A 26,406-nucleotide genomic window follows, 5' to 3' on the forward strand; every position below is an offset into this window, starting at 1 on the left:
AAGGGGCGGGCGCTCGCGCGAGGACCGCCGGGAACAGTAGTCCGTCCGCGCGGGGAGCGCCGGGAGGCGCGGGGAGAGCGTGCGCAGTGCGGGCCGCGGGGAGCGCCGGGAGCGGAGCTGCGGGAATGTGCGAGAGGGGCGGCGCCGCGGGGCGGAGCGGCGCCGAGAAGCGCGGGGGCGCGAGGTGAGCGCGGGTGCTGCGGGGCTCCGGGAGGCGCGGGGGTTTCGGCGGCGCTGGGGCGGCGCTGCCGGCGCTCGGAACGGGCCGCCCGCGCCCTTCGATTCTTTGCGGGGCGGCCGGGCCGGGGCCGCGCGGTTCGGGATCCGCCTCTCTCGGCTCGGCTCCGGGGCCGGGCTCGGCGGGCGGCGTCGCCGTGTGCGGCTCTCCGAGCCCCGAGAAGCGCTGTGCGGAGCACCGGCCCGGCGGTGCCGATCCGCGCGGTTCCCCGGGCCGCCTGCTCCTCCCGCCCGGTGCCGTTACCCTGCTGCGGGGCGGTTCGGGGCCGCGCGGCTCCCGTTTCGGTGAGGCCGTCCCGAGGGGCTCGGAGCTCCGCCGCCTCCCATCGCTCCGGGCGCCGTCGCCGTGCCCCGGCCGTGCTTTCTCTTGTAGCGCGGTTCTGTTTGGTGGCCGGCAGCACTTTGCCGAGCGCCGTGCGGCTCGGGGCTTCGGCTCTGCGATGACCGCCCGCAGCAGAAGCTTTGCGGGAACTCGCTCTGCGCGCGGCCCGCGCGTGTGACGGACGGCCGTTATCCGGCGGGAGCGCAGCGCCGTTCCCGGTGCCCCGGCGGTCCCCGCGTTGCCCGGTTGTCGTGTCAGCGCTCGGCGCTGCCGGCGGGGCCCCGGAGCGCCCACGTGGGCGATTTGCTGCTGTGGACCCGGCAGCCCCGAGGAGCGGGTGAAGCTCCCCGCTGGGCGCAGACCTGCAGACGACGGCCGGGCCGAGGTGCGGCGCTCCCGGAGCGATCCGGTGTGCGAAGTTATCAGCTCAGCCGGCGTGCAGAGCTCGTGGGATCCCTTAATCCCGTGAAACTTAAACACGGGCTTCTTGAAATATAATTAGCCTAAGCTGGGAAGGCTGCTGGCAGCGCCAACGCGTTATGCAACTGCAGCTCCTCTGTGTCAGGGCAGGAGGATGTTCCCGAGCCCTGTTTAGTTCATCCGTTTCCTGGCCGTAGGACGTTTCTCCTTGTGCTGACCTACCTGCTCGTTTCTTTTCTCCCCCTCCCGCCAGCTGCTCGCAGTGCTGAACCCCGGTGTCCCTTCGGGCTGCGACTCGGCGTGCGCTCTCGTCCAGACACGGCATGGCAACCAGCGCGGGCGGCGGCGGGACGGCGGCGGCGGCGGCTGGAGAACCGGCACACGCGGTGTCGCTGCTGCGGGGGCTGAGCGCGCTGCGGGCGGAGCGGAGCCTGCTGGACGTGACGGTGGTGGCGGGCGGGCGGGAATTCGGGGCTCACCGCGCCGTCCTGGCCGCGGCCTCCGGCTATTTCCGCGCCATGTTCGGCGGGGCGCTGCGGGAGGCGCGGGCCGAGCGGGTGCGGCTGCACGGCGTGGAGCCCGAGTGCCTGTCGCGCCTCCTCGACTTCGCCTACACCGGCCGCGTGGGCGGGCTGGGCCCCGACATCGCCGAGCGCCTGCTGCGCGCCGCCGACCTGCTGCAGTTCCCCGCCGTCAAGGAGGCGTGCGGCGCCTGGCTGGCGCGCCAGCTGGAGCCCGCCAACGCGCTGGACATGCAGGACTTCGCCGAGGCCTTCGCCTGCCCCGCGCTGGCGGCCGCCGCGCACCGCTTCATCCTGCGGCACGTGAGCGAGTTGGGCGCCCAGCTGGAGCGCCTGCCGCTGCCGCGCCTCCTCTCCTACCTGCGTGACGACGGGCTCTGCGTCCCCAAAGAAGAGGCCGCTTTCCAGCTGGCGCTGCGCTGGGTGCACGCTGACCCCGCCGCCCGCGCCCCGCTGCTGCCCCAGCTCCTGGCGCACGTCCGCCTGCCCTTCGTGCGTCGCTTCTACCTGTTGGCCCACGTGGAGGGCGAGCCGCTGGTGGCCCGCTGCCCGCCTTGCCTGCGCCTCCTCCAGGAGGCCCGCGACTTCCAGGCTGCCCGCCTCGACCGCCACGACCGCGGGCCCTGCGCCCGCATGCGGCCCCGGCCTTCCACCGGCCTCGCCGAGATCCTCGTCCTCGTCGGTGGCTGCGACCGCGACTGCGATGAGCTCGTCACCGTGGACTGCTACAACCCGCGCACCGGGCACTGGCGCTACCTGGCTGAGTTCCCCGAGCACCTGGGTGGGGGCTACAGCGTCGCTGCCCTGGGCAATGACATCTACGTCACCGGTAAGGCGCGCTGGGGGCGGGCAGGGAGCAGCTCTGCTTCTGCAGCAGGCCGGGTGCTGGCAGGCGTTCTGAGTCCCCCACAGGGCATCGTGCTGGCCTTTTCCAGGAAATAAGTAACTCGGCCATGGGAGCCCACTTCCCACACAGCGCCCACCTCCTGTGCTGCTTTCATTCCTCTCTCGAGAACGGTTCTGCTCCTGTAGGTGGAGAAGCAGCCGGGCTGGCTGGCTGATGCTGCACGCAGGGTAGGAGCAGCACGTGATCGAGAGCAGCCTGTGCATCTCTGTGTTAACGTTTGTTCTGGGTCATAAACAGATGTTCAGGTAGGAGGCTGGTAGGAAAGACAGCTGCATCTTTGAGTAGGGCTTAACAAGGGCAGGCAAAAGTGTGAATTGGGAGAGCTTGTATGAAAGCCTCAGTGTTGAGACTCCCATTGAAAATACTGGGGCGATTGCTGTGAGAATTGGCTTTCAGTAGAGGAGCGAAGAATCTGAAACTCTGCTCCAGCACAGCACGGCTGGAGCCTGTAGAGGAGCAGAGACTCCTGGAGGTGGTGCTGGGTGAGGATTTAGCAGCTGATCTCAATCTGGGAGGTATTTGGTTGTGACTAATACTTCTGAGTATGCAGACAAGTCACAGAACTCGCGCTGGGGAAACTTTCTAACTGTTTGCTCTGGACGATATGAGTGACTTGAGAGGGGTTTTGGATTTCTGGCTGCAAAACAAGTGTTTGGGTTCAGAGGCTGCGAATTACAAGCCTGGCAGAGACAGAGGCATGTTGGAAGGCTCTGGGAGCAGTGGGCCTCTGTGCAGATGAGGCACTGAGGAGTGGCAGCAGTGTGTGTGAGTCAGTGTCTGCCTTGGCACACACCCTGCCTCCTGACGGTCTGCTGGGGCCATCATTACCTCTTCAGAGGTGACACAGATGTGTAACTTGGTGCCTAATCCACATATAGGTACCTTTTTGAGCTAAATCCCTGTGCTCAGAGTGGCAGTCCTGTGTGTGTTGCAGGAATGTGAGACGTGCTGTTAAAGATTTGAAGTGCAGGTGGAGCGGAGTTGAACAGAGAACGGCTCATTCTCTGCTTTTAGCAGGAAACAAAGCTTAGATTTTCAAGGCAGCAGTGTGAAAAGGAAGATTAGTTTGTATTAATGCCTCTACACCCCTTCCGGAGCAATTGCAGGCAGATCTGGGGGTGCTCTCTGCTGAGAACCCTGCGCTTCAGCCAGGCTGCTGCCGCTGGAGGTGGTTCTGTGTAACATCAGTGTCACTGCTGGGGCGGCAGGGAGGGCTGGGAGGGCTCCATGCTGCTAACAGCAGCAGCGCCTTGGCGCCTGGGTGCTGGTGAATGTTAATCTCTGCTGTGTCACAGCAGCTTCTGGAGAGCAGCAGAGGAACTGCGAAATGGAAAAGACAGTGGTGGTTTGGAACAAAGGAGGGTATTGTTTTGAATCATTGCTGAATACGCGCTGGGAATGCCATGGGAGAAATCCTCCTTGGCTTACTGGGAATCTGGGTCAGAAATAGTGCAGAAAGTTTGGTAGCATCTTCTCACTTCTGGTCTCCTAGGATCTATCTGTGTGCACAGTGCGTGGCTCTGCAGGGCAGAAATGTGTGTGGATATTGAGGAGGCGTAGCTGGAAGACACGACAGAGTCCAGTTCAGAGCCGTGCCCTCTCCTCTGTCACCACAGAGTGCTTTCCTTCCAGGGAATGTTTTTTGTCAGCACTCTTAAATGCTTTGTGTTGTGCTGCAGGGGGATCGGATGGATCGAGGCTGTACGACTGTGTCTGGAGATACAACTCCAGCGTGAACGAGTGGACAGAGGTGTCCCCAATGCTGAGAGCCAGAGAATACCACAGCTCTACGGTGCTGGACGGCCTGCTGTACGTTATCGCCTCCGACAGCACAGAGCGCTACGACCACTCGCTGGACAGCTGGGAGGCCCTGCAGCCCATGCTGTACCCCATGGACAACTGCTCCACCACCTCGTGCCGCGGCAAGCTGTTCGCCATCGGCTCTCTGTCTGGCAAGGAGACCATGGTGATGCAGTGCTACGACCCTGACAGCGACCTCTGGTCCCTGGTGAACTGCGGCCACCTGCCTCCCTGGTCCTTCGCCCCAAAGACCGTGACTCTGAACGGGCTCATGTACTTCATCAGGTGAGCAGTGGCAGAGTTTCTCCCCATCTCCCTGCTTCTGCGCGAGGTGAGCCGAGGGTTTTCCCTGGGAAAGCCTTTGGGTCTTAGGAGTGGCCACGTGGGAGCAGTGTCACGAAGGCAAGGCAGCGCTGCCTCTGCTCTGCAAACTACCACGCTTCTTCCTTTTAGCTCTGTCACAACTGAACCTCAAGGACATATGTTTGAAGTCCTGTAAAAATATCTGAATTTTAAAGCGAGGGCTGGGAAATAGCCAGGGTTACAAATCAGGCTGACGTTGGCAGTTGTGCTTGGAATAGACTTCTCAGTTTTCTTGGCTTCTGGTTCAGTCCCCCTTGTTGCTATAAATAAGTGAGTAAGCTCCAAGAAAACGTTCAACTGTGGCATAGCAGAGGACACCCTCTGTCTCAGCAGAGGTAGGAGGAATGAAGACGAGCTGATTGGTCACTATTTTTAAGCTCCTTCCCAATTTGGGATGCAATTACCTTTCTGAAGCCATCCCGGCAGAGGCAGCAGCTCTTTGTTCTGAACCATTTTGAGGAGGAAAGGTTTTTAGAAAAGCATCTTCAGGATTTAAAATATGCCCATGTAAAGGATGCTTGGGTCTTGTTTTCTGCTGTACGTCAGATCTTGGATACTTCCTATAAAGAATTTGCAACTATAGGCCAGTAGGCTCAAGAAGGGAGGCATGCAACTCCTGAAGTCAGTTCTGTTAAATAAAGAATGGGTTGCATGAAATTGAAAGAGCACAATTTCAGAGGCTGAAATGCATGTAAAAGGAAATTCAGATTGATCAGCCATTGAAGAATAAAAGGAGATTTTCTTCTTTGCCATAGCCTGTGAAGTCTGTTGTAACTGAACTGTCTTGGGCTGACTGGCAGTGCTTTTCTGTCTGCCCTGACCTTGTCCTTCTTGCATTCTTGTGTCAGCAATGAGCATTTCTGCCTTACAAACATCTCTCACCTGTTGCTGTCGCGTCTCAGTGGTGAGTGGCTGTAAGAAGCCTTGGGGGATTGTGCTGCCTGCCAGCTCTTCTGTTACAGTTCTCTGGCCTATCTAAATTTGGCGTGGCAAAAAACTCCAGCAGTAGGGATCTCATTGCTTCTAAATGCACAGAGGTTTAAGTCTCTTCAGAACAGTGCTGATTTTTCTTTGAGACTCTTAAGTGTTTGGCACCGAAGCCAATAAAATACAGGCTGACAAATGTTAGTCTGTGAACACGCCTACCATATATGCAAACTGAAAACAATCTGGGTTTGAGAAAGCCCTGAGGATTGCCTCCATGTTGTCTTTTGTACCTCCTAGGTGGTGTCCACTGGCTCAGTGTACATCAGGAAGTGCATAAAGCGTTGCTTTGCCCAGGGAGAAGCTGAGAAGGGCCATTTGGGCTCTTTAAGTGTAGGTTACCAGCACTGAGAATTAGGGCAGTGCTACTTGAGTGTTGTCTCTGCTGGCATGTTTTGTGTGTAGAGGTGCAGCACGGAGTTCTAGGGGTTTCCTGGGGTTGAACTTTACTGCTGCTATCTGAGAAGTCCATGCTGGAGACTAGGCTTTGCTTTGAGACCGGAGCCTTCATACAGCAGCCCTCTGGTCTTCAATTTATGTGGCAGGGCTGGAGGAAAGGTGCTCCAGGAAAGGTGCGTTGCAGGCCATGGCTCAGGCTGTTCAGATGTGGGCTTCACAAGGAGGAAGGTTTTGACAACACAGAAAAGTAATTTTGTGTTATCTCCTGCAGGGATGACTCAGCTGAAGTGGATGTTTACAATCCAGTGAAGAACGAATGGGATAAAATCCCTGCCATGCTTCAGGTAGGATGCTCACCACCCTGCTGGATGCTTATCTGTGCTCATAATGGGGTTAAATTACCTTTGGAAAGCAGTGTTCTGGTTAGATGATAGCCCTTGAGCACAGAATGCATTCAGATGTATCACGGTTACCTGGACATGATGAGAGGTGCTGGCAGTGCAGCAGGGCACGCGTGGCCGCGGGGGCAGCAGCAGCTTCAGTGCCACGCAGGGGGCAGCAGCTGCCGACGTGTCCAAGTGGGCAGGAGACCTCCCTGGTTGGGCAATACCTGCCCTTCTAACCGTGCTGCTTATTTAATCTTACTTTGTAGGTCCACGTTGGGGGCAGTGTGGCTGTGCTGGGAGGGAAGCTCTACGTCTCCGGCGGCTACGACAACACCTTTGAGCTCTCGGATGTCCTGGAAGCTTACGACCCCGAGACACGAACGTGGAGCGTAGCAGGGCGGCTCCCCGAGCCCATCTTCTGGCACGGCAGCGTCAGCATTTTCCGACAGTTCATGCCAGAAACCACACAGGAGGATGACAGCATCACGCTGGACAACACCATCACCCTGAACAGGCAGCGCCCGAACCTTCACCACCAGAACCTGAATGAGCTGCGTTAGCGGGGCAGCGTGCCGTCCCTGCCTCAATGCGAGTTCGTTGCCCACAGCCGGTGTTGCTCTGAGAGAAGGCAGAGGCAAACTGGAGCCTGGAAGCAAAAAGGTACTGATTAGTACAGGGAGTAAAAATGGAGTGTTTGAAATGCTGTTGTAGAAACCTAGCTGGCAGAACACGAGGCCTTTGGGTGCAGCGTTCCTCAGCCCTTTTCTTTGGAGGCCGAAGGTGCAGTGCTACTCACAGAGAAGGTCTGAGAAGTGAACTCTGCAGAAAATGGCTGTGTGAAGCACCACAGCTTACAGCTTTCGGGCAGACACCCTTCACCTGGAGCTCCTTCACTTTGCAACGCTTTGTTTGTCACCTAATTCCTTTCTTCAGTCTCTTCCGATGGGAAAAAAGAAAAGGAGCAGAAGGAAAACAGGCAGGACCAAAGCCCTCAGGAGGAGGGTTCTGCTCGGTAGGACTGGGGTCTGGACTCCCCTCCTCTGCTGTATGCTTTAGAGGAAGGCAGGCCTCTTGGATCTCTTCCTCTGTGCAGTTAGAGGGGAAGAGATGTCTCTATAAGAAGCTGAATGAGAGGCTGCTGTGAGGCTGCAGCCCTTCGTCCGTCGTGTCACCGCAGTCCTGGCTTTGTTCACTGCCTTCTGGAAGAACACGTGTCTGCGCAGCAGGGATCTCCGAGGGGCTGGGTTGTGAAGCTTGACCTTTCCTTTTGTCTGAACTTCAGTTCTTTGTGTGTTTTGCTGTTCTTTAAGTTGTGGCATTTAAACTTTTGCAGGTATTTGTTTTCCTACCCTTCTTAGAATGGCACTTTTGTTTTTCCTAATAAGAAACACCTTTATTTATTTTTTAATCACTTTCTCACAACTAGGTTGCCTTCATTTCTGATCACCCGCACCGTTCCTTAAAGGGAAAGAGAAAAGTGCCTGCCTTGGCTGGCTTGTGGAGCGCCGGGGCCCTCAGGGAGGAGCCTTTCTGCTTTCCCATTTTGACAGAGCTTGCTGGTGTCAGGCTGCTCGCCTTGTAGAACACGCCTGGGCAGCTCGTTCTTCTGACCAGGGCTCTTTGCTGACAATCCTTTTACATCAAGCTCTTGGCACGTGTGCAGGGTCAGGCAGATAGGCCCTGTGCAGCAAGGGCACGCTCTTGTCTGTTGCTGTAAAGGAACTGGGTGGAAGTTGTACACTTTTAGAAGGCTTATCTGGAAAGGTAAGCACAGCTTCCTTAGATTTGCTGCAGACTTGTGGAAAAAATAAGCTAGTGGTGTTTAGACACCATGATGCAGAAATGCATTAACTGGTGTGAAGGAACCTACTGAACCTCTGGAGAGTCCTTGTGCCTGTCTCGTCTTCAGTTTGCAGAGGCTCTTGGACTTGGAGTAATTGGAAAATGCTGCTGGCATCATTTGGCTGAGTTGTAGGAGGTAGTGAGAGTGCTGCAGAGTGCAAGGTAGCTATTTAGGGTTTTCTTTCATTGTTGTTTTGGTCTGTGTAAGATATGCCTTTATACTTGCTCAAGTGACCTAGCTAGCTTGAATTGTATTTCCTCTGTATACCTTCAGCTGAAGAAAAGCTGCTTGCAGTTGACTTGTGGAATGTTTCTTAAACAAGCAAACAGTTACAATGGCTCATCTGAGAATGAGCACTGCGCCTTCAGGAAAAGTGAACTGTAACAGTGGCTGAAATGGTGGCTGGATTGGTTTTCTTTTTCATTCTGGTTTTTAACCAAGGGGTAAAAAGTGAATTTGAGCTTGACTCAGAAATGGAAAGCTCCTCTGTACCCTCTGGCTTGCCACCGCATTGAGACATCAGAACTGTCTCCATGAAATCGATGTGTTCACAGCTTTAAAATACCCGTTTTGCCTTGGATGCTGTTTTATGCTGGTCCACTTAACCGTGAGAAAGCTGTTCATCAGGCTGGGCTGTGCTCGAGGTTGGAAGCTTGAAGCCGCCGTGCACAGAGGAAGCGCGGCTGGGACGCAGTGGGGCCTCGTGGCTCAGCGCCCTGCTGCCGTGGGTGCACGCAGTGCAAGCTGTGCTGCCAGGAGCAGCCCTGCGCCCCGCTGTGCTGAGCTGCACACGATGTACAGTGCTGAGCTCCAAGCGTCCCCCATGCACCACACCTCACTCTGCAGTGCTCACTGCTGCATCTGCCACCCGCAAATTCCCAACCGGTCCGACTGTTAGGAGCTGTATTTATTTTTTGTAAAATCCATTGTGTCCAAATCTTTGCGTCCTGTTTGAATACCATCCTTTGAAACAAAGGCATTTTACATTTACAGATGATGTATTTTTATTCTCATAGTTTGTTTTTAAGTTTACTTGCAACGGTCAAGTTAAATAAAAGATGTTACATTACGTCTGCATTCCTTTTGATGCGAAAATCACCACAATTAAGCTTTCACTGACGTTTCTCATTCCAGGCCTGAGCTGCATTTAACCCAGAGGGCTGCCTTCCAGGTGAGTGCTAGAAGGAAAAGGGTTGTGGGTGTGATGTGTGCACCCAGTCTGATGTGTGATGCTTCCCTGGATCCTGTTATTTCAAATATTTCAACTTCAACTCCCCACTTCTGACAACAGGAGCTTAGGGGATGGCTGTGCTCCTGTCTTTCAAGCTGAGTAACAGCTAAATGAGTTCAGTGGGGGAGAAGGTAAGAGGACACACCATGCCTTTAATGTAGAAAAGAAACAGGAATGGGCAGCAGAAGCTTAACGAAACCACAAGGCATAGATTTAATTGAGGAAAGGGTCGTTTCATCATGTGTTTAAGGAAAGGGACAGCGTCACACTCCTCTGGAAGAGCTTGAATCATCAGCATAAAACTAATGGAGCAAGGTAGGAGCTAGCACTGGAGCTACAGGTGAGCTAGCCTTCCCTTCCAGCCACAGCTGAGAGCTTGTTAAAAACAATCCACAGTATTACACATATGGAGTCATCAATCACATCTCGTCTCATACACTGTATGTACATTTACTTAAGTAGTTGTTCTGAGTGGCTTCATATTTCTTAATTTGATTCCTGATTATCACTTCATTAGAAACGTTCTTTGCAATCCAGGGTTGGGATCATTACCTTGAAGGAGGAGGGAGGAGGGCTGGATATACAACTTAGAGCTCCCGGAGGCTGAAGAGAACCAATGCAGCAGTGACTCAGGCCCGATGCTTTGTTTGGTAGGAAGGTACGGCTGCAGTCACGTGGCCTCACAGTCATCGGGAATTGTTGTGATGATCAGCGACTGCTCCATCACGTCTGCCGTGGGGAAGCTGTCGTTTGAACAGAGTCTCTGCACAGGGATCTCCTCAGGCAGGGGGCCGTGGGACAGGGACTCCACGATGACCTCAGCTGAGCCCACCTCCAGCTCCTGGGGTGGCTGCAGGGCCACCACCACCGCCTTCTCATCCTCAATGATCAGATTTCGAAGCTTCCGCTGCCGGGGGTTGTAGTTTTCCACCCGGTCGTGAATCTCCATGTGGCGCCTCAAGTGTGCCTGCGAGAGGGAGAAAGCAGGAAGGGTTTGCCTGGTGTGCCGTGCTTCTCCGAAAGGGAGGGCCGGCAAAAGCACAGCAAGGCTCCCCTGACCCACAGAGCACCAGCTTGTAAGGGCAGGCTGCCCGTACTGCCTACAGCCCTCAGAACACCCAGTGCAAAGAAACCCGTTCACAGCCTGGCAGTCTGCTGGTGTCACTCACTGCAGCAGAGCAACCCGGGGTTCTGTGCCCCCAGCAGGCAGGCGGCGCGAGTCACTCACGGCCCAGCACCGAGCTGCGTCCTACCTGCCGTGTGAACTTGTACCCACACTCGGTGCACTCAAACTTCCTCACTCCCTTGTGCCTGCGGACGTGGACACGCAGCTGCTCGACAGCTGAGAAGGAAAGGAAGGAGTTCAGAGCAGCCCTGCAGGCAGAACAGCTGCAGGCCCACGCTGTGTGAAGCACTACGGCAGAAGGGCCGTCGAGGCATGGAAAGGAGCGCAGCCTGGAACGGTGGCCCAAAGCCACAGCGGCAGGCAGAAGGTACCTTTGAATGTTTTCCCACAGATCTGGCAGAAGTGGGGCCTCCCCTCCTGGTGCCGACTGGCGATGTGCCTCAGGAGGGGCCCCTTCTCTGTGAATCTCTGGTCGCAGAACTCGCAGCTGAAGGGGCGCTCCCCGGTGTGGGTCCGGTTGTGTTTGTCCAGACTCGCTGCCGGGAGCAAAGGGAGAGAGAGCTGCAGGTCAGCAGCCCGCTGGGTGCCCCGGTTTGGGCACAGGCACACTGTGCTACGATGGTGAGACCACGTGCTCTGTGCCAGGCAGGTTAGGAATGCTTGGAGCGGGGCAAAAGCAGGAGCTTGTTGCGCTGAGCTAACCATAGATGTGAAAAATTCACCACTGTTTTCCTCTTTTTGTGTTATGGAAGTTAAAAAAAAAAAAAAAAAGGCAGTTTTCCCTCGTGAGGTGTTATCCTACATACACCAGAGCATGCCTTGCTCTAGAAGGAAAACAGGTTTCTCAGCACGGCTGTTTCAGAGGTGGCAAATACCCATGGGGGGAGCAGGGCGCTCAGCACTACCAGCTCCCAGGTGGCCACTTGGGATAGGAGAGGGGGGCTGCAGGCACGCAGAGCTGTGTGCCCTGGGGGTACCTTGTGTCCTGAAGGTCTTGCCGCAGAGGTGGCACTGGAAGGGCTTCTCACCGGTGTGGGTACGCAGGTGCATGTTGAGGTTTGCTTTCTGTGTGAAGGCGTGATGGCAGAACTCACAGACGTAGGGACGCTCGTTCCTGAGAGCAGGGGAAAGGCAGCTGAGCCTCAGGCAGCCCCAGTTGGAGAACTGCCACCTGCCTCTCTGTCTGTCTGACACTTGCTGTTGCAACTCTCAAAGCACTGCAATTAAATCCTACTTCAACTTATCTCAAACTAAAGTATTTTGCAGGGACACAAATTCTCCTCTGCACCCATATGCTTCTGAAGTGCAGAGCTGGTGCTTCCTGCCCCTCGGGCACCGTACAACCAGCCCAGGAACCAGAGCTCTGAGGGAAGTGTGGAAAGCTAACACAAACTCACCACTTCACAGACAGGAATTAGCCAGGCAGGACAGCTGATGAGCTTCAGCCATCACCTGCATTATTATCTTTAGAGGAAATGCAAACAGTACAAATTTCCTTTGGTAGAGAGGCAAGCAGAACTAAGGTTTGGCCAACTACCAACAGCTGTCAATACCAGCAACCTGCAGTTGTCACCATCAGTCACCCCACAGGCTTCAGGAGGCTCCCTGGCACCCACCCCCCAGGAGCCTGGGGAGGAGCTCACTTGTGACACAGAGGAGGGAAGAGCTCACGTCACACCTGTGCTTGGCCTTGATGTGCATCTGCAAGCCGTTGCGACTTGAGGCTCTGTGTCCACACTCCTCGCAGACAAACAGTTTCTCTCCCCGGTGCTTGAATGCCTCATGCAGGCGCAGCTCTGTCCGAGACAGAAAGCACTTGGAGCAAGTTGAGCACTGCAAGGCCATAGGAGAGCTCAGGGTTAGGCAGCTCACCCACACGCAGCTCGCAGTGTGCACCCAGAACAGACCTGCTCCCCTTGCAGCACAGCTGTGCCATGCAAGATGCACCCTGCTGTGCCCTGCTGCACCCTGCAGCAATAGCAAGCTTCAAAACGCTGAATGGGATGAGACAGCCAGCCGGAACTGAGAAGCTGGTCAGTAGACATGGATCTATCAGTTAAGAAGAGCCACAAGGGCTGCTCATTTATCCAAAATAAGAATCGTTTCCAGGAGCTTTTCAGCATTCCAGAACTCCCTGCCTTGCTTAGCAGAACCAGAAAGGATAATGGGAACTACTTTAGGTCAGAGCAGGACCATTCTCTCTCAGGATCTCTACAGGAGCGCAGGGAAAGCCTTACAAAATGCCACCTCCACTCACCCCACCTCGTGCCAGCGTGCTCCCCTTACCGCATGGGGCTTCGGTGCGCCGTGCAACTTTATCATGTGGCTCTGCAGGTCCTTCTTCTGCATGAACTGCTGTGCGCAGGAGGAGCACTGAAATACAGGAGAGTCAGCTCCCAGCCACCTCACAGTGACTGCAACACGAGGAGAGGATCGGTGACATGCCTGCACGACTGGCACGGGAGTCGCTCCGACACAAAGACCTCCAGCAAGGCAGTAGGTGCCCATGCTGCAGAGCCACAGAGAACTGTCTGGCTCAGGTGTGTCTCAAGAGCCTGTTTCAGCTCAGAGGTGGGGAACGCCTCTGCTGCCGCTCGAGACACTTGACAGCTCCCAGGGAAGGGACCCAGTGAAGGCAATATTAAGGACAAGGAGAAAGGCAGGTACTGGGGAGAAAAGCCACGCTTGCAGTCAGACATGATGCACTGCAAGCACCAGAGCGTCCCTGCCACCAGCTGGTGGCACAGCCCCCCATAAGCACCTGCCAGGCAAGGCCAGGCTCCCCAGAAGAGAAAGGCTCGCCCGCCCTGCCGGGCCCAGCACCAGGCTGCACAGCTACGTGCACTGCTGACCTTATAGGGCATCTCCCCCGTGTGCGACACCACGTGGAGCCGCAGTTCCATCCGCCTCTTGAACACCTCCTGGCAGACAGAGCACGTGAAAACCTGCAAGAGAAGGAAGGCATCAGCTTCTGTGTGAGACAGGAAAGGAAGATGCCAGGAGTTGGAATGAAGCCAGCAGCCATCCCAGCAACTGAGAGCAGCATTGGCCATTTGGGCACCATGCCTAGATAATGTGTTTCACTTGTACTGCAAAAACTCCTATCTCTTCCAGGACAAAGAGTGCTCTCATGTGCTTGGGGAAAAAAAACAAAGACACCTGTGAGAAACCATGTGCTAGCATGTCATGAACAGAAGAGCTGCTAACCTCTGGGACTTCCGTCACGCTCTGGGGGAGCCAGAAAGCGTGCTCCAATAAGGAGGGTTTTGCCAGCAGCTGGAAAGAGGCTGAATTCTGCTTCTGCAAAACAGCACCTGCATCTGCAGCGTTCTCCCACCCCCTGAGGAGACTGGTGGGGACTTCACACGTGTACCTGCTCAGCTCGGCTCATGCAATTTCTGGCTTCGTGCTCCAGGAGATTCTCCTTTCTAAAATAACATTTACCACACTTAGAGCATTCAAATGGCTTCTCTCCAGTGTGTTTCCTGGGGAGACACAAATTCAGAGCATCCATTACTGACAGAGTAACAGCAGCACTGAGCTCCTGAGCCCACACAAAAGAACAGCCGCTGATCTGCGTCCTCCAGCCCTCGCGCTTTGAAGAGAGGATGCAAGAACCCCACTTGCTGTCTCTGCTGCCCACAGCCTGAGGCCTCACCAGCTGCCTCTGCTCTGGTGTGTGGAACAGCTGCTGATGAACCATTTACAGCCTCCTTTCCACACACTTCTGCTGATCCCAGGGTGTCCACAAGCACCTCCATGTTCCCAGAGCACGTTCCATCACCTTGCTCATTGCAAGTATGGGAACTGTGAGCTACAGCCTGAATCTCTGATTGAGCACCTGGGGAAAGGACCAGCCAGCCCTGGGAGCACAGGTGAAGGCAATTCAGCTGTGTGATCAGAAGGGGCAGAGCCTGGCTGCACCTCTCCTAGACCTCATTAAGGGTTGACTGCTTCTGGGGAAGCATCTCTGGGTGGAGATCCCTCGCCTGAGGAGTCCTTCCTGCAAGCTGAGATCCTCAGAGATGGGCGACTACCTTTACTTTTCCTGTGAAATATCATCCTATCTGTGCTGGTTCCTTTGTTGTTACATTCTTCTATCGCCCTTCTACCATGTTAATCTTTCTGATTGTAACAGCTATGCAGCTCCTGCCTGTTCTGGAAGCCTAGGATCTAGCAGCTCCATGCATTGCTCTCATCAAAGCCAAAGGAGTTGGCAGCTCCTTCTGCCTTCCCTGCCATCCACCTGCAGACTTATGTCCCCCAAAAAGGGCTCCTGAGCACCTTCACCCTTCTTTGTGAGCTGCGCCGGCTGATGCTCGCAGAGCTACAGCTCCCAGCAGCACCTCGGGCAACGCCTCCCACACTGCTTGGGGAGCTGAGGACCCGAGGTGCCGTGGGGACGCCCAGCCACCCCTCAGCAGCACCAAGCAGAACCCCCTGCACTTGAGGTGAGCCTCTACTCAGCCCCCACCCCGCCGGGATCCCCTGCTCACAAGGAACAGGATGAAGCTCGGAGCGTTACCTGTTGTGCACTTTGAGGTAATATTTGCTGAGGAAGCTTTTATGGCACGTAGGGCACTCCACCGGCACCGCTGCGCCTTTCCTGCTCGCTGCCGCCCCCGCGCCGGGCTTCCCTTTACTGCGCAGCGCCTTCTTCTCGGGGAGGAGCTCCGCGTCGCTGTCCCCGGTCCCGCCGCCGCCCGCCGCCGCCACCGGGGGAGAGCTGACGGGCGGAGGAACGGGCAGGGTCACCGCGCTTTCCGGGCCGGGCAACCCCGCCGGGCGCTCCCCCTCCGGCACCGCCGGGCTGAGGACGTCGGGCGGTTCCGCGGGGCGCAACGCGGGGCCGGGGGCGCGGCGCGGCCGCTGCCGGGCGGCGGCGGGGCGGAAGGCGCGGCAAAGCGCTACGGCGTCCGGCACGCCCAGCAGCTCGGCGGCGGCGAGCAGGCGAGCGCGGTTGTGCGCCGTCAGCGCCAGGCGTCCGGTGTAAAAGAAGTCGAGCAGCAGCTGGAAGGTGTCGGCCAGGCCCTCGGGCAGCGCCACCGGCCCGGCGCCGCCGCCGCCGCGAGCGCGGAAGAAGCGGGAGCAGCTGGCGAGCACCGGCCAATGCGCGCGGAACTCGCGCCCGCCCACGCCCAGCGTCGCGTCGCAGAACTGCCCGGCCGCGCGCTGCCGGTTCAGCTCCCGCAGCACGCGCACACTGTGCGCTGCCGCCGCCGCGCCCGCCATGGCTGCAACGCTACCGGGACCAGCGCCGCCACACCGCCATTGCGGCCGCGCGCCGGATGTGACGCAGGTGGAACTGGGGCGCCGGATGTAAAGAACAGGGAAATACTTCGCCGGATGTGACGAAAAAGGAAGTGACGTTCCGGATATGACGAACCAGGAACTAAAATGCCGGATGTGCCAACAGCGGAAGTGACGAACAGGATGTGACGAACACGGAAGTAGAATACAGATGTAAATAAGGAAGTGCTCCGCCGGATGTGACGAAAGCGGAAGTGACGAACACGGAAGTAGAATACAGATGTAAATAAGGAAGTGCTCCGCCGGATGTGACGAACACGGAAGTAGAATACAGATGTAAATAAGGAAGCGCTCCGTCGGATGTGACGAAAGCGGAAGTGACGAACACGGAAGTAGAATACAGATGTAAATAAGGAAGTACTCCGCCGGATGTGACGAAAGCGGAAGTGACGAACAGGATGTGACGAACCAGGAAGTAAAGTACCGATGTAAATAACAGGGCAGTATAACGCCGGATGTGACGAAAGCGGAAATGGCGCACAGAATGTGACGAACCAGGAAGTAGAAGCCGAATGTAATGATATGGAGCGGCGCGCCGGATATGACGCTACAAAAAAAAATGCCGCTACCGCTCCCGGAAGAGACGTGCTGTGCTATGGCGCCTTGCCCGCTGTGGCCGTGCTCCGGCCGTCAGTCGTCGCGGCGCCTCGTGTAGCTGCGGATCGCCCGCTGGAAGTGCTCGGCCGTATTGAGGTGCGGCCGCAGCAGCACCACGAAGCCCTTCGGCAGGAAGTAACCGCCCAGCAGCGCTGCCAGCGTGCCCAGCGCGCCCAGCGCCGCCGTCACCGCCGCGCTCCGCCCGCGGAAGGCGCTCCGCGTGCAAAGGACGGCGGCGGAGCAGACGAGGTGCAGCAGCAGGCTGCAGGTCAGGCACTTGGCCTCGTTGTAGTCCGCAGGGAGGTCCTTCCCCGCGTAGCTGAGCGCAAAGCAGCCCAGGCTGAGCAGCACGTTGTACAGCATGGCGGCCGTCTCGCAGGGCGCGCTGCCCGCTCCGCACTCCAGCACCACGCGCTCGGCCGCCACGCTGTAACGCCTCCGCGGCACCGCGGGGCCCGAAGCCGCCGCCGCCGCGCACAGCGCCGCCTGCGCCGTTGTGCTGGCCGCGATGAACAGCGCCGGGCCGCCGCGCCGCTGCCAGGCCTCCTGCAGTGCCCGCCACCGCGCGCTCAGTTTGAAGATGCAGACGATCTGGAAGCAGCGCGTTGCCACACACGAGAGGAAGACGGTGAAGCTGACGGTGAGGAGCGGGAAGTGCACCAGGCACGAGAGCCAGGTGGGCTCCCCGAAGTTGAAGAAGATGCTGCTGCAGGCGCAGGCCAGAGCGCCCAGCATGAGGAAGCACATCTTGCCGCCCGCTGACCTGACCACCGGTGTAGAGACGTTCCGTGCAAAGAGGGCGGCCAGCCCCGCCGTGAGCACCAGCAGGAGCACAGTGGGGATCAGCAGCACCCAGCAGAGGGGATCAGCCCAGGACAGGAACTCCACGGTCCTGTTGAAGCAGCTCTCGCTCCCTACGGGTGCCCACTCGTCTCTCCCGCAGGCCTGGCAGGCGTACGGGGCTGGAGAAAACAGCACCCAGGTGGGGGCCACAGCCCAGGTAAGTGATTTGTCCTGGTGGGGCACCCTGACCTCACCCTTCTGCATCCTCAAGCACCTCCCAAGAGCTGCCTCTGTTTTTTTGCCTTTCCCTCAGTGCATCTAAGCCTTCAGCAGCAAGGAGTGTTCTTTTTCCAAAACACCATTGCTTGGGAGAGGCACAGTGACTTGGGAATTATAGGGCGTAGCATCCTGTGGCTGGAGCAGCACATAAAGGAGAGCCGTGGGCTGCATCGTGCCTGCTGGCCCAGAGGGACTCAGGTGAGTGGGACAGGGCTGCAGGGAGTATGGGCTGGGAGACAGAAAGGGGTTTGTGTACACAGCAGTAGTTTGCACTGGCAGTTCTCTTGCAGGTCAGAGGAATGGTGTCTTTTGGGGCTCCTCACTCCCACCATTACCCAGAGCTGGCATTTCTGCCACCCTCAGTGCAGACACACCAAGGCTGTCAGGGACCATGAGCACATGTTGGCAAGGCATTTGTCATGCTGGCTAGTGAGTCTGTGCCAGGGAAACCCTGCCATGAGCCCCAGGAAAGGGACATTTCCATATGCCCCGAGGACTGTGGAGCTGCCCGTGACCACACAGTGCGGAAGCACTGAGTACCATCTACAACACATAGGCAACACTAGGCTGAATTTCCCTCCCTGAGGATGTGGCTCAGGAAGCAGCTGTCAAACCAGACATCCCGTGTCCCCTGGCCACCGGAGAAGGGGGCTCTGCTGGCATCATCTCTGCTGGTAATTTGACTGCACGGAAACATCTGCTGACAGTATCCCTCAGGGCTGAGTGCAGGGCATGAGCTTTGCATACCCACAAGTAAGCAAACAGGGAAGCCAGACTGACCACATTTAGGTGAGCTCTGAGATTTTTTACTGCTCACAGGAAGTTAAAAGAAAAAGAAGTGGTAACTGTAAAGGCCAGGTGCAGGGAGAGGTGAGGCAAAAGCAAGGAACTGGTGTGATGGAAAGGAAGGGTGCAGATAGAGAAACTGAGCAATAAGGGGAGGGAGAGGCTGCCAAGGGTTACTGACCTGTTCTGTTCAGGAAGGTCCCTGCCGGACAGGCCACACAGCTGAAGCAGCACCTGTGGCGATTCTGCTGCAGCCTCATCTCCCCAGCTGCACAGGGCCAGGAGCAGAGTGAGACAGGAGCCTGCTGGGAGCACGGCAGCCATCAGGCAGAGGCCTGTGGGGCAGCACAGACTGCAGCCCGAGGTTAGTGAGCACTGGACAGCTGGCAGCTGGCCATCAGGATGGATCCTGGGCAGCTGGGAGCTCATTATGTTGTCCATTTTCTAGATATATTGGGAAAATCAGGTTGTTCGAAGGTAAAAATAGTTGGTGGGAGCCCTTAGGTTCATGTTCCCTGCTTGTTTTGTTGGCTTTTTTTTTTTTTTTTGACAAATGAATATTGTTATTCAGAATGTAGGTAACCATCTGTACCCCCCCCCCCCATCTGCCTTCACATTTCTTCTGCTCTGGGGAAAATACCCAAGAAGCAATGCTGGAGAGGTAGTTGGCTTGACAATAAATAAGATTTGAATGCAAAACTGTACCTGGTGATCTTTTGTGTGCCACAAGATTTTGCTCTGGTCAATGTGCAGCTGGTCAGGGTTCACAGTGAAAGCTCCAACCACATCGAAAGCCCAACTCTGGCCTCTCCAATTCCAGGCAATGATGTTATAACCTTTACGAATGTTCCCGTTGGCATCAAATGAGATCTGGCTCTTGTGCAGGCTGAAGTTCACCTGCTTGATTTTTTGTAGGAGCTGTAAGAAAGAAAAGTAAGAGTAGAGCCCTTCCTGATGACGGGGGAAGTCTTGTTTTCAGAGAGGAAGGTGCTAGCAGCCCCCTCTCTGCCTTCCTCTGGGGTTCTGTTGTACGCAGTACACGTCCAGCAGCAGCAGATCTCTTCCAGGTTTCTGCAAGGGACTACAGACAGAAGAATGAGAGTGAGCTGAGAGTGTGGGTTTGGATCCAGGCTGCTCTACCTGTGACAGCTGGAGCCTACAGGGAAGCTGCTGTGCAGTGACCAGAGGGAAGGCTGAAGGCAGTCTCACAAGGCTGTTGGCACCAGTTAAGGGAGAGCCTTTTTTGTGCCGATCCCACAGCCAGAGGCTGAGAGACTTCGAACTCTGAGCAGTGCAGCCCTGTTCTCTTTGGTGCAGAAAGGACTTTCAGAGATGGAAAACCCCTGAGCACAAGGGGAAAATCTCTCTCTGGAGAGGGAAGAGAGGCCTTCCTCACCTTGCTCTTACCTGCCAGGGATAGACTCTGCCTTTGCTGCACACCCCTGAGGTACAACCCAGCAGGTCATGGAGGCCGTGGGCCACCGCATACACAGCAGAGTAGACGTTGTAAGAGGCCTGAATGTCGTATACATCTGGGGTATCAGCAAGCAAGTGGCCTCCTGGGCAGTGCTGGGTGCAGTTCAGCTGGACTCCTTCACTGCTGCTCAGTCCATTTTCCCCCACCAGCCCTGTGCTGCCAGCACTTCCAGACACCCCACGTTCCTTTGCATTTTCCCAAGATTCAAGGCGTTTCAGCATTGTGGGCTCTGCCTGCTCAACCGAAATGCCAATCACAGAGCCGATATTTCGGATGCTGGGCACCTGCCAGATGGTTTGGGCTAAAGACCAGTCTTCAGAGCCCACCCACACCATTCCCGTGATGTTCTTCTGCACCACCGCCTCAAAGAAGGGCTGGGCATTCCTCCTGTTGGAGAAGACAACAGTGACGTTGACCCTGATGTCCACAAGGATTTGGATCAGCTTGTGGATCTCTGGGCTGCTGGCATCCTTGGTCGCAGGGATGATACCTCGGTAGGCAACACACACATCACTTGTGGCCAGCAGCTCGTAGAGGGCATTTAGCCCATCCCTACCATAGCTGTTGTCGCTGCCCACCAGAGCAACCCAAGTCCAGCCAAAGTGCTGCAGCAGCAGTGCAATGGCCTTCACTTGCTGCCCATCGCTGGGGATGGTGCGCAGGAAGGACGGGTAGAAACGCTTCAGGCTCAGCGTCTCCAGAGAGGCTTCGTAGCTGATCTGCAAAGGAGGCCAGGAGAGGGGGATGGCACACGAGGGGGGGGGGGGGAAATCTGCTGCCCGGGCAGGAGGGAGCAGCGGCACAGGGAGCAGAGCTCGAAAGCGGGGCCGGGGAGGCAGGGACGTTTTGGAGCGCGAACCCAAGCAACGCTAGAGCGCGTATTGCCGCCGGGGAGGGGGACCGACCTCCGGCACGAGGAAGACGCCCAGGACAGCGGCCGCGGTGAGCGCCAGCTGGGTGCTGTCGGGCCCGATGACGGCCACGGCCCGCGGCTCGTAGCGCTGCAGGGCGCTCTGCAGCTCGATGCGGTGCCGCCCCTCCCGGCCGAGGGCGCGCAGCGTGGCGTGCAGGTTGGCGGCCTCCGTGCAGGTGTCGTGGATCTCACAGCGCAGCGTGACGTTGGGGAGCAGCGCGCTGGAGTTGTTGATCTCCTCCACGGCGAAGCGCATCGTCTGCGCGAGGTGGTAGCCGTGGCTCTTGAAGGCGGCGGCCCTGCGAGCACAAACGGCGCGAGCTGCGGCAGGGAACGGCGGCCGCGCTCCCACGGCGGCTCCCGCGGCCCCTCGCTCACTCACACGCAGCAGCCGCGCGCCAGCGGCCGGCCGGGCCGCAGCCCGTGGATCTGGAAGAGCCCGGCCAGGCGGAACTCGACGCGGCCGCTGAGAGCGGCGGCGCAAAGCCGGGCGCACAGCAGCACCAGGAGCAGCATGGCGCGGGCGGGCGGGGCGGGGCGGGCGGCGCCTCTTGAGGGCGCGGGGCGGGGCGCGCGGATCTCGCGAGAGCGGCGCGGGCGAGGCCGCCATGCCGGCGCGGCGCGGCCGTCCCCGCCGGGCTCCGAACCGCGGCGCTGCCGGGGAGGGCCGCGCCGAGGCCGCGTGGCGGGAGTTCGCCGCCTCCTTCGCGCAGGCCGGCATGGTGCCGCCGGGCGGGGCGGGGCTCGCGGCCGCGGAGGCGGCGGAGGGCGCGGCCGTGCTGCTCCTGGGCCCACAGCAGGTACGCCGACCCGACCCCGCGGCCGCCGCCGCGCCGCCTCCGCCTGACCCCGCCGCGTCCCCGCCGTTCCGCAGGCGCTGACGTTCAGCGGGAAGTGCCGCCTCACGTGTCTGTATGGCGCCGTACGGGTGCTGGGCTTCGCCGTGGCTCCGCATCAGCCGCCGCTGCCGCTGCTGTCGCCGCCCACGCACTGCGCGCTGTCCCTGGAGGCGCTGCCCGCCGCCCACGCTGCTCACGCCGACCCCCGGCAGCTCCGCACCGCCGCCCGCAGCGCCCTGCGCGCCCACCGCGTCCGCCGCCGTGAGTTGGGGGCGCCGGGGGGGCGCGGGGCCGCCGCCGCCATTTCGCGGGCCGCCGCCGCCATTTCGCGCTCTCCTCCCCCCTTCCCGCAGAGGCGCGGCTGAAGCTGATGGCGCGGTTCTCTCCCGACTGCGCCGTGGTGCTGCTGGAGCACCTGGACACGGCCGTGACGCGCTTCCTGCTCAGCCTGCCGCCGCTCTGCCGCCTCTTCGAGCCCCAGGTGAGCCGCGGCCCGACCCCGCGCCGCCCCGACGGCCGCGCTGCGCGGCGCGAGGACGAGCCCGACGTGACGGCCGAGGCGGCGGTGCTGGCGGCGGTGGGCATCGTGCCCTGCAGCCCCGAGCGGGGCCTGCTGCTGTCCGACAGCACGCTGTGCGCCCTGCAGGAGCTGGTGCGGGTCTGCTGCGGTGAGTGCCGGCCGGCTGCGTGCTGCTGTGAGCCGAGCGCGCCATGGCGGCCCTGCAGAGCGTTTGTTGTGTTCTGTGCTAGTGGAAGACGAAGGCGTTCCGGTCATCATGGTGTGCGGCCCTAAGAGCATCGGCAAGTCCACGTTTAACAGATACCTGATCAACCTGCTGCTAAACCAGTGAGTGTTCCCGCGCTCTGCAGCTCCTTAAATGCTGTGTGCGAGCTGTGGGGGAGGGAAAGCTTGCTGCCAAAAACCGTTTTGTCACTGCAGATTCATGGCAGAGCAAGGTGTGCCTTTCGTCTTGGCCGCTGCCTGCTTAGCGTAGAGGTTAGAGTTTATAAACGTGCAGTCAGTGTTCTTAGAGTGCCCAGTTAACATGGAGACAGGACAAACTGATTGGTACCGCCTCTGATTTATCATTCTGACTGCTTTCCTGAGGACTGGATGGGCGCAGAGCTATTACAGTATAAGCACAAGATCTGCAGTGTGGCGTAGGAGTGCCCTTTGAGTCCTTGTCTCTGTCATTCCCTTACTTGAGGGAACGTTGCACAAGTGTGGTTTGACTGTGTCCAGTTTAATTCTGATGACCCAGAACAAAACCATATTTTGCTTCTGCTGTATTCAAAGCGGTGTTCTTTTTCTTCTCAGTGGGTGCTAATGCATGGGCTTCTTTCGCTGCAGCCTCCCCTCTGTTGAGTACATGGAATGTGACATAGGGCAGACTGAATTCACGCCGCCCGGATGCGTGTCTTTAAGTAACGTAACGGAGCCGTTTCTCGGTACGTGCCTCGTGCTTCCTGTAGTTGGCAGAAACGTCTGACGTTCCCAGAAGGTGCTTTTTGGGTATGGGCTGTGTGTACTTCGGGGAAGTCGCTACGTGTGGCAAAAGTGCACATAGAGAGTAAAAGGCCATAAAAGTTCTCTTGCTGAGGGCATCTGAGCTCCACGTGCAAATCTTAATAAGTAATGTGCAGCTGTTCCCTTGGTCTTTCCTCTGTGTGTTAGCAGAGAGAAGATAAGTGGGAGTGCCAGAGATGTGCTTTCATTTCCAGGCCCACCATTCACGCACCAACGGACGCCGCGTAAGATGGTGTACTATGGGCAGACCAGCTGTGAGCAGGACACAGAGAGATACATCGATGTGGTGAAGTACGTGTTCAGCTCCTACAGGAAGGAAGTACCTTTAGTCATCAACACTATGGGCTGGGTGAAAGGTAAACAATGAATCCGTTCTGGAGGGGTGGTGCAGAGGGAGCCTAACAACCTGGCTGTGTATCGCCTCGCTCTGCGGAGTCGGGAGCGTGGAAATGGAGCTCACTCCACGCAAGCTGTTGTCGGCCTCCTGTAACAGCGTTCGGACTCCTTAGCCTGGTGACAGTAGCTGTGTATTCTCTGCTCCCTGAAGGTGAGGGGTTGCTGCTTCTGACTGATATGATCCGGCTGCTGTCGCCCACTCACGTGGTGCAGATGGATGTGTACGACTGGAAGGCCATGGCTCCGCTCACCCCCGAGAGCGTCCATCTGGCGCCCGGGCTGTACACCAAGGGCAAGCAGCGAGCCAAGGGCGAGCGGATGGACCTGAGTGCAGCAGAGAGCTGGAAGTGCTCTGAGGGGGAGGAAGATGCGTCAGCTCCTGAGTATAAGCTGCTCTACGTCCACCCTGAATTCCCTCGAGCTGGGGCTGCAGGTGAAGCGTAAGTGGAAAATGAGCGTTGTGTGGTTCTTCATTGGCTCGGCAAAAGTACGCTTCGTCTTGATAGTAAATGCATAGCAGAGAACTGTCATGGTAGCCTTCAGAGCCCATTGATTGGTCAGAGCCCGTGAGGCTGTTCGTTCTCTTGACACATTTGCTTGGGCTTTGATTGAAGTTTTTGGAGGAGATTGTTGAGAGCTTTTTCATTTTATTTTTGAGTAGGGGAAGGTGTGAGGACCAGAAAGGGGATTATTTGCTCCTTCCTACCCTACTCCCAGTAATTACTGCTAACTGTGCAGACTTTTCACCAAGTGCAGCTTCCAATTAGAACTTGCACTTCTTCATTTGCTGTGTTTATTTTTTCTAGGCGCGTGCACAGCAGCATCTTACGTGACATGTCCATCCTGGGTTACTTGGGGCAGCTGCAGCCCCCAGATGTGGCATCCGTCCTGCCGCTGCACAGCCTCGTGCCATATCAGGTACGTGGGCCTTCTGGAGGGGTGGAAGGTGCTGCAGGGGGTCTGGCTGTTGGGAATTGAAAGTTGTACTGGAACGTGTTTTGGAAGGTGGGGGAAAAAGTGCTTTGTAATCCAAGGTAATCAGCTGATTGGTGTTTTTAATTAAAAGACGAGGTTTTTGTTACAGTGTCACTGTGGCACGTCTTCTGTGCGCTCTGTTAGTGCTGAAACTGTTGTGCTTGCTGTAAGGTCTGTTTGTAGAGGCGGTTGGTGGCTTTCTAGTTGGGTTCAAGTTCAGGGTAAGTTAAGCACACAAAACTGATGCTGAGCTGTTGACAGCATGTTTCTTTTCGTTCCTTTCTTCCCCCTCAGGTACCTTTTAATGCTGTTGCACTCAGGGTTATTCACACCGATGTTGCTCCTACCAACATCATGTATGCAGTGAACGCCAGCTGGGTTGGGCTCTGCAGGATACCAGATGAAATCAGATGCCAAACTGCCGGGCCAGTGCTGCTGACACAGACACCCATCTGTGATTGCCTTGGCTTCGGTGAGTGGCGCTGGGAAACCTTAAGCCGTGTTCTCACGTGTTGTATTTTGAGCCGTGTTGCAGAATGGTGGAATTATCTTCTCTTTCCAAAAGCAACTGGAAAAGTAGGATTAGGTTCACGTTTCCCAAAGCGGATTCTAAGTGTGTTGCACAAAATGTGTGGGCCAGGTTTGGCTGAACCCTGTGTTTTTCAGGAATTGTCCGAGGGGTCGACATGGAGAAGCATCTGTATCACATCCTGACCCCGGTGCCTCCTGAGAACCTGAGAGTAGTGAACTGCCTTCTGCTGGGAAACATTGCTATTCCAAACTGCATTTTTGTCAGCCAGGTAGGAGCTGCCTGGGAGGAGGGTGGAAGAACTGTTGTAGGGTTAATCTTGCTGGCAAATTCTTGCTTTCTGTGAGGCTTGCACGTGTCCAGAGCTGTCTGGACACAGCATGGTCGTACCCCTGGGAAATTGCCCTTAATGCACAGAAGCAACCAAGAGAACATTCATAGTTTTCAGATATCAACATAGGGTTGGTTCACTGGTAGCTTTCTCGTATTCATCACTAAACGCTGCTCTGTTTTTAAAGGGAGGTGCCTTCAATTGAATCTGTGAAGCTGTTCTACTTTTTGGTTTTGTTTTTTTCAGGAAGGAATTGAGGGAGAGATCCCTTATGTCACATCCGAGTATAACTACAGCATTTTGGGGTCTGGGAAGCTGAGAAAGAAGAAGCATTTCCAGAAGAGGGAATGCACGTTCCAGTGTGATTACACTTGAAGCCTTTGGACTGCAGGATTTGTTTTGTACGGCAGGAGGCCTGGGGTCCACAGCTGCAGGAGACCCCAAGCAGCTGATCTGTAGATACGAAAACATCATTTTTAACAGTATTTTATATTTTCAGTATGTATTTTGGTGTTTTGTAATAAATGAGTTGAAAAATGGTTTGAGTTCCTTCCAAAGCCTGCAGGGATGCGGATGTGGCTCATACAACACATGGGTGATTGGCAGAAGCTCTTAATTAAAGCAGTTGTGCTCCTCCTGGCTGAAGCTGGAGCTCAGAGGAGTGTGAGCCCCTGCGGCAGCTGGGTGTGAGCATAACTTCACAGTACCTTAATACTGCTTTACTCGTGGTTTTAAGAGCGGGTGCTGATCTTCCTCTTGCCCGTTTTCTCCTGAGTTTTTGGTGAGCTCGATGCCTCTTCGCTCAGACTGCAGGTGGGGTGGTGGTGCGGCGGAAGCAGCGATGCTTTGGAGAGGAGGGGGGAGATGGATTGCTTGGGCTTGAAAGCCTCGAGTGTAAGTGCAGGTATCGTTATGTGGAAAGCTCTGTGGGGCGGGGAGAGGCACGGATGTGGAGAGGGATGCGTTACGTGCGTACTGCGTGGGGCAGCAGCCTGAACCCCAACGAAAAAATGGAAACCAACGCACCGACGGCACCGGGAGGACCGAACGGAGCTCCGCGCGGCGAAGAGTTAAAGCTTTAACTTAATCCGGCTCTAATGCCGCCCATATGGCTGGCTCCGGCG

At 57.0% G+C, this 26,406-nt stretch overlaps 4 protein-coding genes across 7 annotated transcripts; 2 read left to right on the forward strand and 2 right to left on the reverse strand.

Moving 5' to 3' along the window:
• Nucleotides 1–74: 74 nt before the first annotated feature.
• KLHL21 (kelch like family member 21) lies at nucleotides 75–7,416 on the forward strand. 2 transcript variants are annotated; one of them, XM_052691955.1, is made up of 5 exons: nucleotides 75–184; nucleotides 1,233–2,329; nucleotides 4,087–4,492; nucleotides 6,225–6,297; nucleotides 6,606–7,416. In XM_052691955.1, exons 2-5 carry the CDS (start codon nucleotides 1,303–1,305, stop codon nucleotides 6,897–6,899), a joined length of 1,800 nt encoding a protein of 599 aa, XP_052547915.1. In that variant the 5' UTR covers nucleotides 75–184; nucleotides 1,233–1,302; the 3' UTR covers nucleotides 6,900–7,416. The 2 variants fall into 2 exon arrangements, with proteins under 2 accessions (XP_052547915.1, XP_052547916.1); XM_052691956.1 differs by lacking the exon at nucleotides 75–184 and having other exon boundaries at nucleotides 963–2,329.
• A 1,663-nt stretch (nucleotides 7,417–9,079) lies between these two features.
• On the reverse strand, nucleotides 9,080–15,938 carry ZBTB48 (zinc finger and BTB domain containing 48). 2 transcript variants are annotated; one of them, XR_008208785.1, is made up of 10 exons: nucleotides 15,065–15,938; nucleotides 13,913–14,024; nucleotides 13,392–13,484; nucleotides 12,826–12,912; nucleotides 12,218–12,372; nucleotides 11,517–11,653; nucleotides 10,911–11,075; nucleotides 10,667–10,755; nucleotides 9,966–10,380; nucleotides 9,080–9,360 (listed from the first exon to the last, which is right to left on the reverse strand). XR_008208785.1 is itself a non-coding variant. In XM_052691953.1 (9 exons), the coding sequence occupies exons 1-9, from the start codon at nucleotides 15,769–15,771 to the stop codon at nucleotides 10,084–10,086; spliced, it is 1,842 nt and encodes a 613-aa protein (XP_052547913.1). In that variant the 5' UTR covers nucleotides 15,772–15,938; the 3' UTR covers nucleotides 9,162–10,083. The 2 variants fall into 2 exon arrangements, 1 of the variants encoding a protein (XP_052547913.1); XM_052691953.1 differs by having other exon boundaries at nucleotides 9,162–10,380.
• A 230-nt stretch (nucleotides 15,939–16,168) lies between these two features.
• Nucleotides 16,169–21,224, reverse strand: TAS1R1 (taste 1 receptor member 1). Of its 2 annotated transcripts, none has more exons than XM_052691952.1 (6): nucleotides 21,067–21,224; nucleotides 20,677–20,983; nucleotides 19,702–20,490; nucleotides 19,000–19,212; nucleotides 18,476–18,596; nucleotides 16,169–17,408 (listed from the first exon to the last, which is right to left on the reverse strand). In XM_052691952.1, the coding sequence occupies exons 1-6, from the start codon at nucleotides 21,198–21,200 to the stop codon at nucleotides 16,480–16,482; spliced, it is 2,493 nt and encodes an 830-aa protein (XP_052547912.1). In that variant the 5' UTR covers nucleotides 21,201–21,224; the 3' UTR covers nucleotides 16,169–16,479. The 2 variants fall into 2 exon arrangements, with proteins under 2 accessions (XP_052547912.1, XP_052547911.1); XM_052691951.1 differs by having other exon boundaries at nucleotides 18,476–18,599.
• Nucleotides 21,225–21,292: 68 nt separating this feature from the next.
• NOL9 (nucleolar protein 9) lies at nucleotides 21,293–25,827 on the forward strand. The gene is made up of 11 exons (XM_052691921.1): nucleotides 21,293–21,484; nucleotides 21,559–21,784; nucleotides 21,877–22,191; nucleotides 22,274–22,370; nucleotides 22,875–22,972; nucleotides 23,246–23,407; nucleotides 23,599–23,887; nucleotides 24,254–24,365; nucleotides 24,717–24,894; nucleotides 25,089–25,222; nucleotides 25,529–25,827. Exons 1-11 carry the CDS (start codon nucleotides 21,293–21,295, stop codon nucleotides 25,655–25,657), a joined length of 1,932 nt encoding a protein of 643 aa, XP_052547881.1. The 3' UTR covers nucleotides 25,658–25,827.
• The last annotated feature ends 579 nt before the right edge of the window (nucleotides 25,828–26,406 follow it).

This window comes from Tympanuchus pallidicinctus, unplaced genomic scaffold, assembly GCF_026119805.1.
Source record: "Tympanuchus pallidicinctus isolate F22 unplaced genomic scaffold, pur_lepc_1.0 scaffold29, whole genome shotgun sequence".
Classification (NCBI taxonomy): domain Eukaryota; kingdom Metazoa; phylum Chordata; class Aves; order Galliformes; family Phasianidae; genus Tympanuchus; species Tympanuchus pallidicinctus.

What these genes read in the sequence shown, in the direction of transcription:
- KLHL21 (XM_052691955.1), top strand. Translation starts at nt 1,303, where the DNA reads ATGGCAACCAGCGCGGGCGGCGGCGGGACGGCGGCGGCGGCGGCTGGA. An exon ending in CAATGACATCTACGTCACCG is followed by an intron (nt 2,330 to 4,086) that starts GTAAGGCGCGCT and finishes GTTGTGCTGCAG; the next exon opens with GGGGATCGGATGGATCGAGG. An exon ending in AAATCCCTGCCATGCTTCAG is followed by an intron (nt 6,298 to 6,605) that starts GTAGGATGCTCA and finishes CTTACTTTGTAG; the next exon opens with GTCCACGTTGGGGGCAGTGT.
- TAS1R1 (XM_052691951.1), bottom strand. Translation starts at nt 21,200, where the DNA reads ATGCTGCTCCTGGTGCTGCTGTGCGCCCGGCTTTGCGCCGCCGCTCTC. An exon ending in GCGTCTTCCTCGTGCCGGAG is followed by an intron (nt 20,491 to 20,676) that starts GTCGGTCCCCCT and finishes CCTCCTTTGCAG; the next exon opens with ATCAGCTACGAAGCCTCTCT. An exon ending in GGCACACAAAAGATCACCAG is followed by an intron (nt 18,600 to 18,999) that starts GTACAGTTTTGC and finishes CCGTGCTCCCAG; the next exon opens with CAGGCTCCTGTCTCACTCTG.
- NOL9 (XM_052691921.1), top strand. Translation starts at nt 21,293, where the DNA reads ATGCCGGCGCGGCGCGGCCGTCCCCGCCGGGCTCCGAACCGCGGCGCT. An exon ending in ACAGCCTCGTGCCATATCAG is followed by an intron (nt 24,366 to 24,716) that starts GTACGTGGGCCT and finishes CTTCCCCCTCAG; the next exon opens with GTACCTTTTAATGCTGTTGC. An exon ending in CTGTGATTGCCTTGGCTTCG is followed by an intron (nt 24,895 to 25,088) that starts GTGAGTGGCGCT and finishes TGTGTTTTTCAG; the next exon opens with GAATTGTCCGAGGGGTCGAC.
- ZBTB48 (XM_052691953.1), bottom strand. Translation starts at nt 15,771, where the DNA reads ATGGCGGGCGCGGCGGCGGCAGCGCACAGTGTGCGCGTGCTGCGGGAG. An exon ending in TACCTCAAAGTGCACAACAG is followed by an intron (nt 14,025 to 15,064) that starts GTAACGCTCCGA and finishes GTGTCTCCCCAG; the next exon opens with GAAACACACTGGAGAGAAGC. An exon ending in GCGCACCGAAGCCCCATGCG is followed by an intron (nt 12,373 to 12,825) that starts GTAAGGGGAGCA and finishes ATGGCCTTGCAG; the next exon opens with TGCTCAACTTGCTCCAAGTG.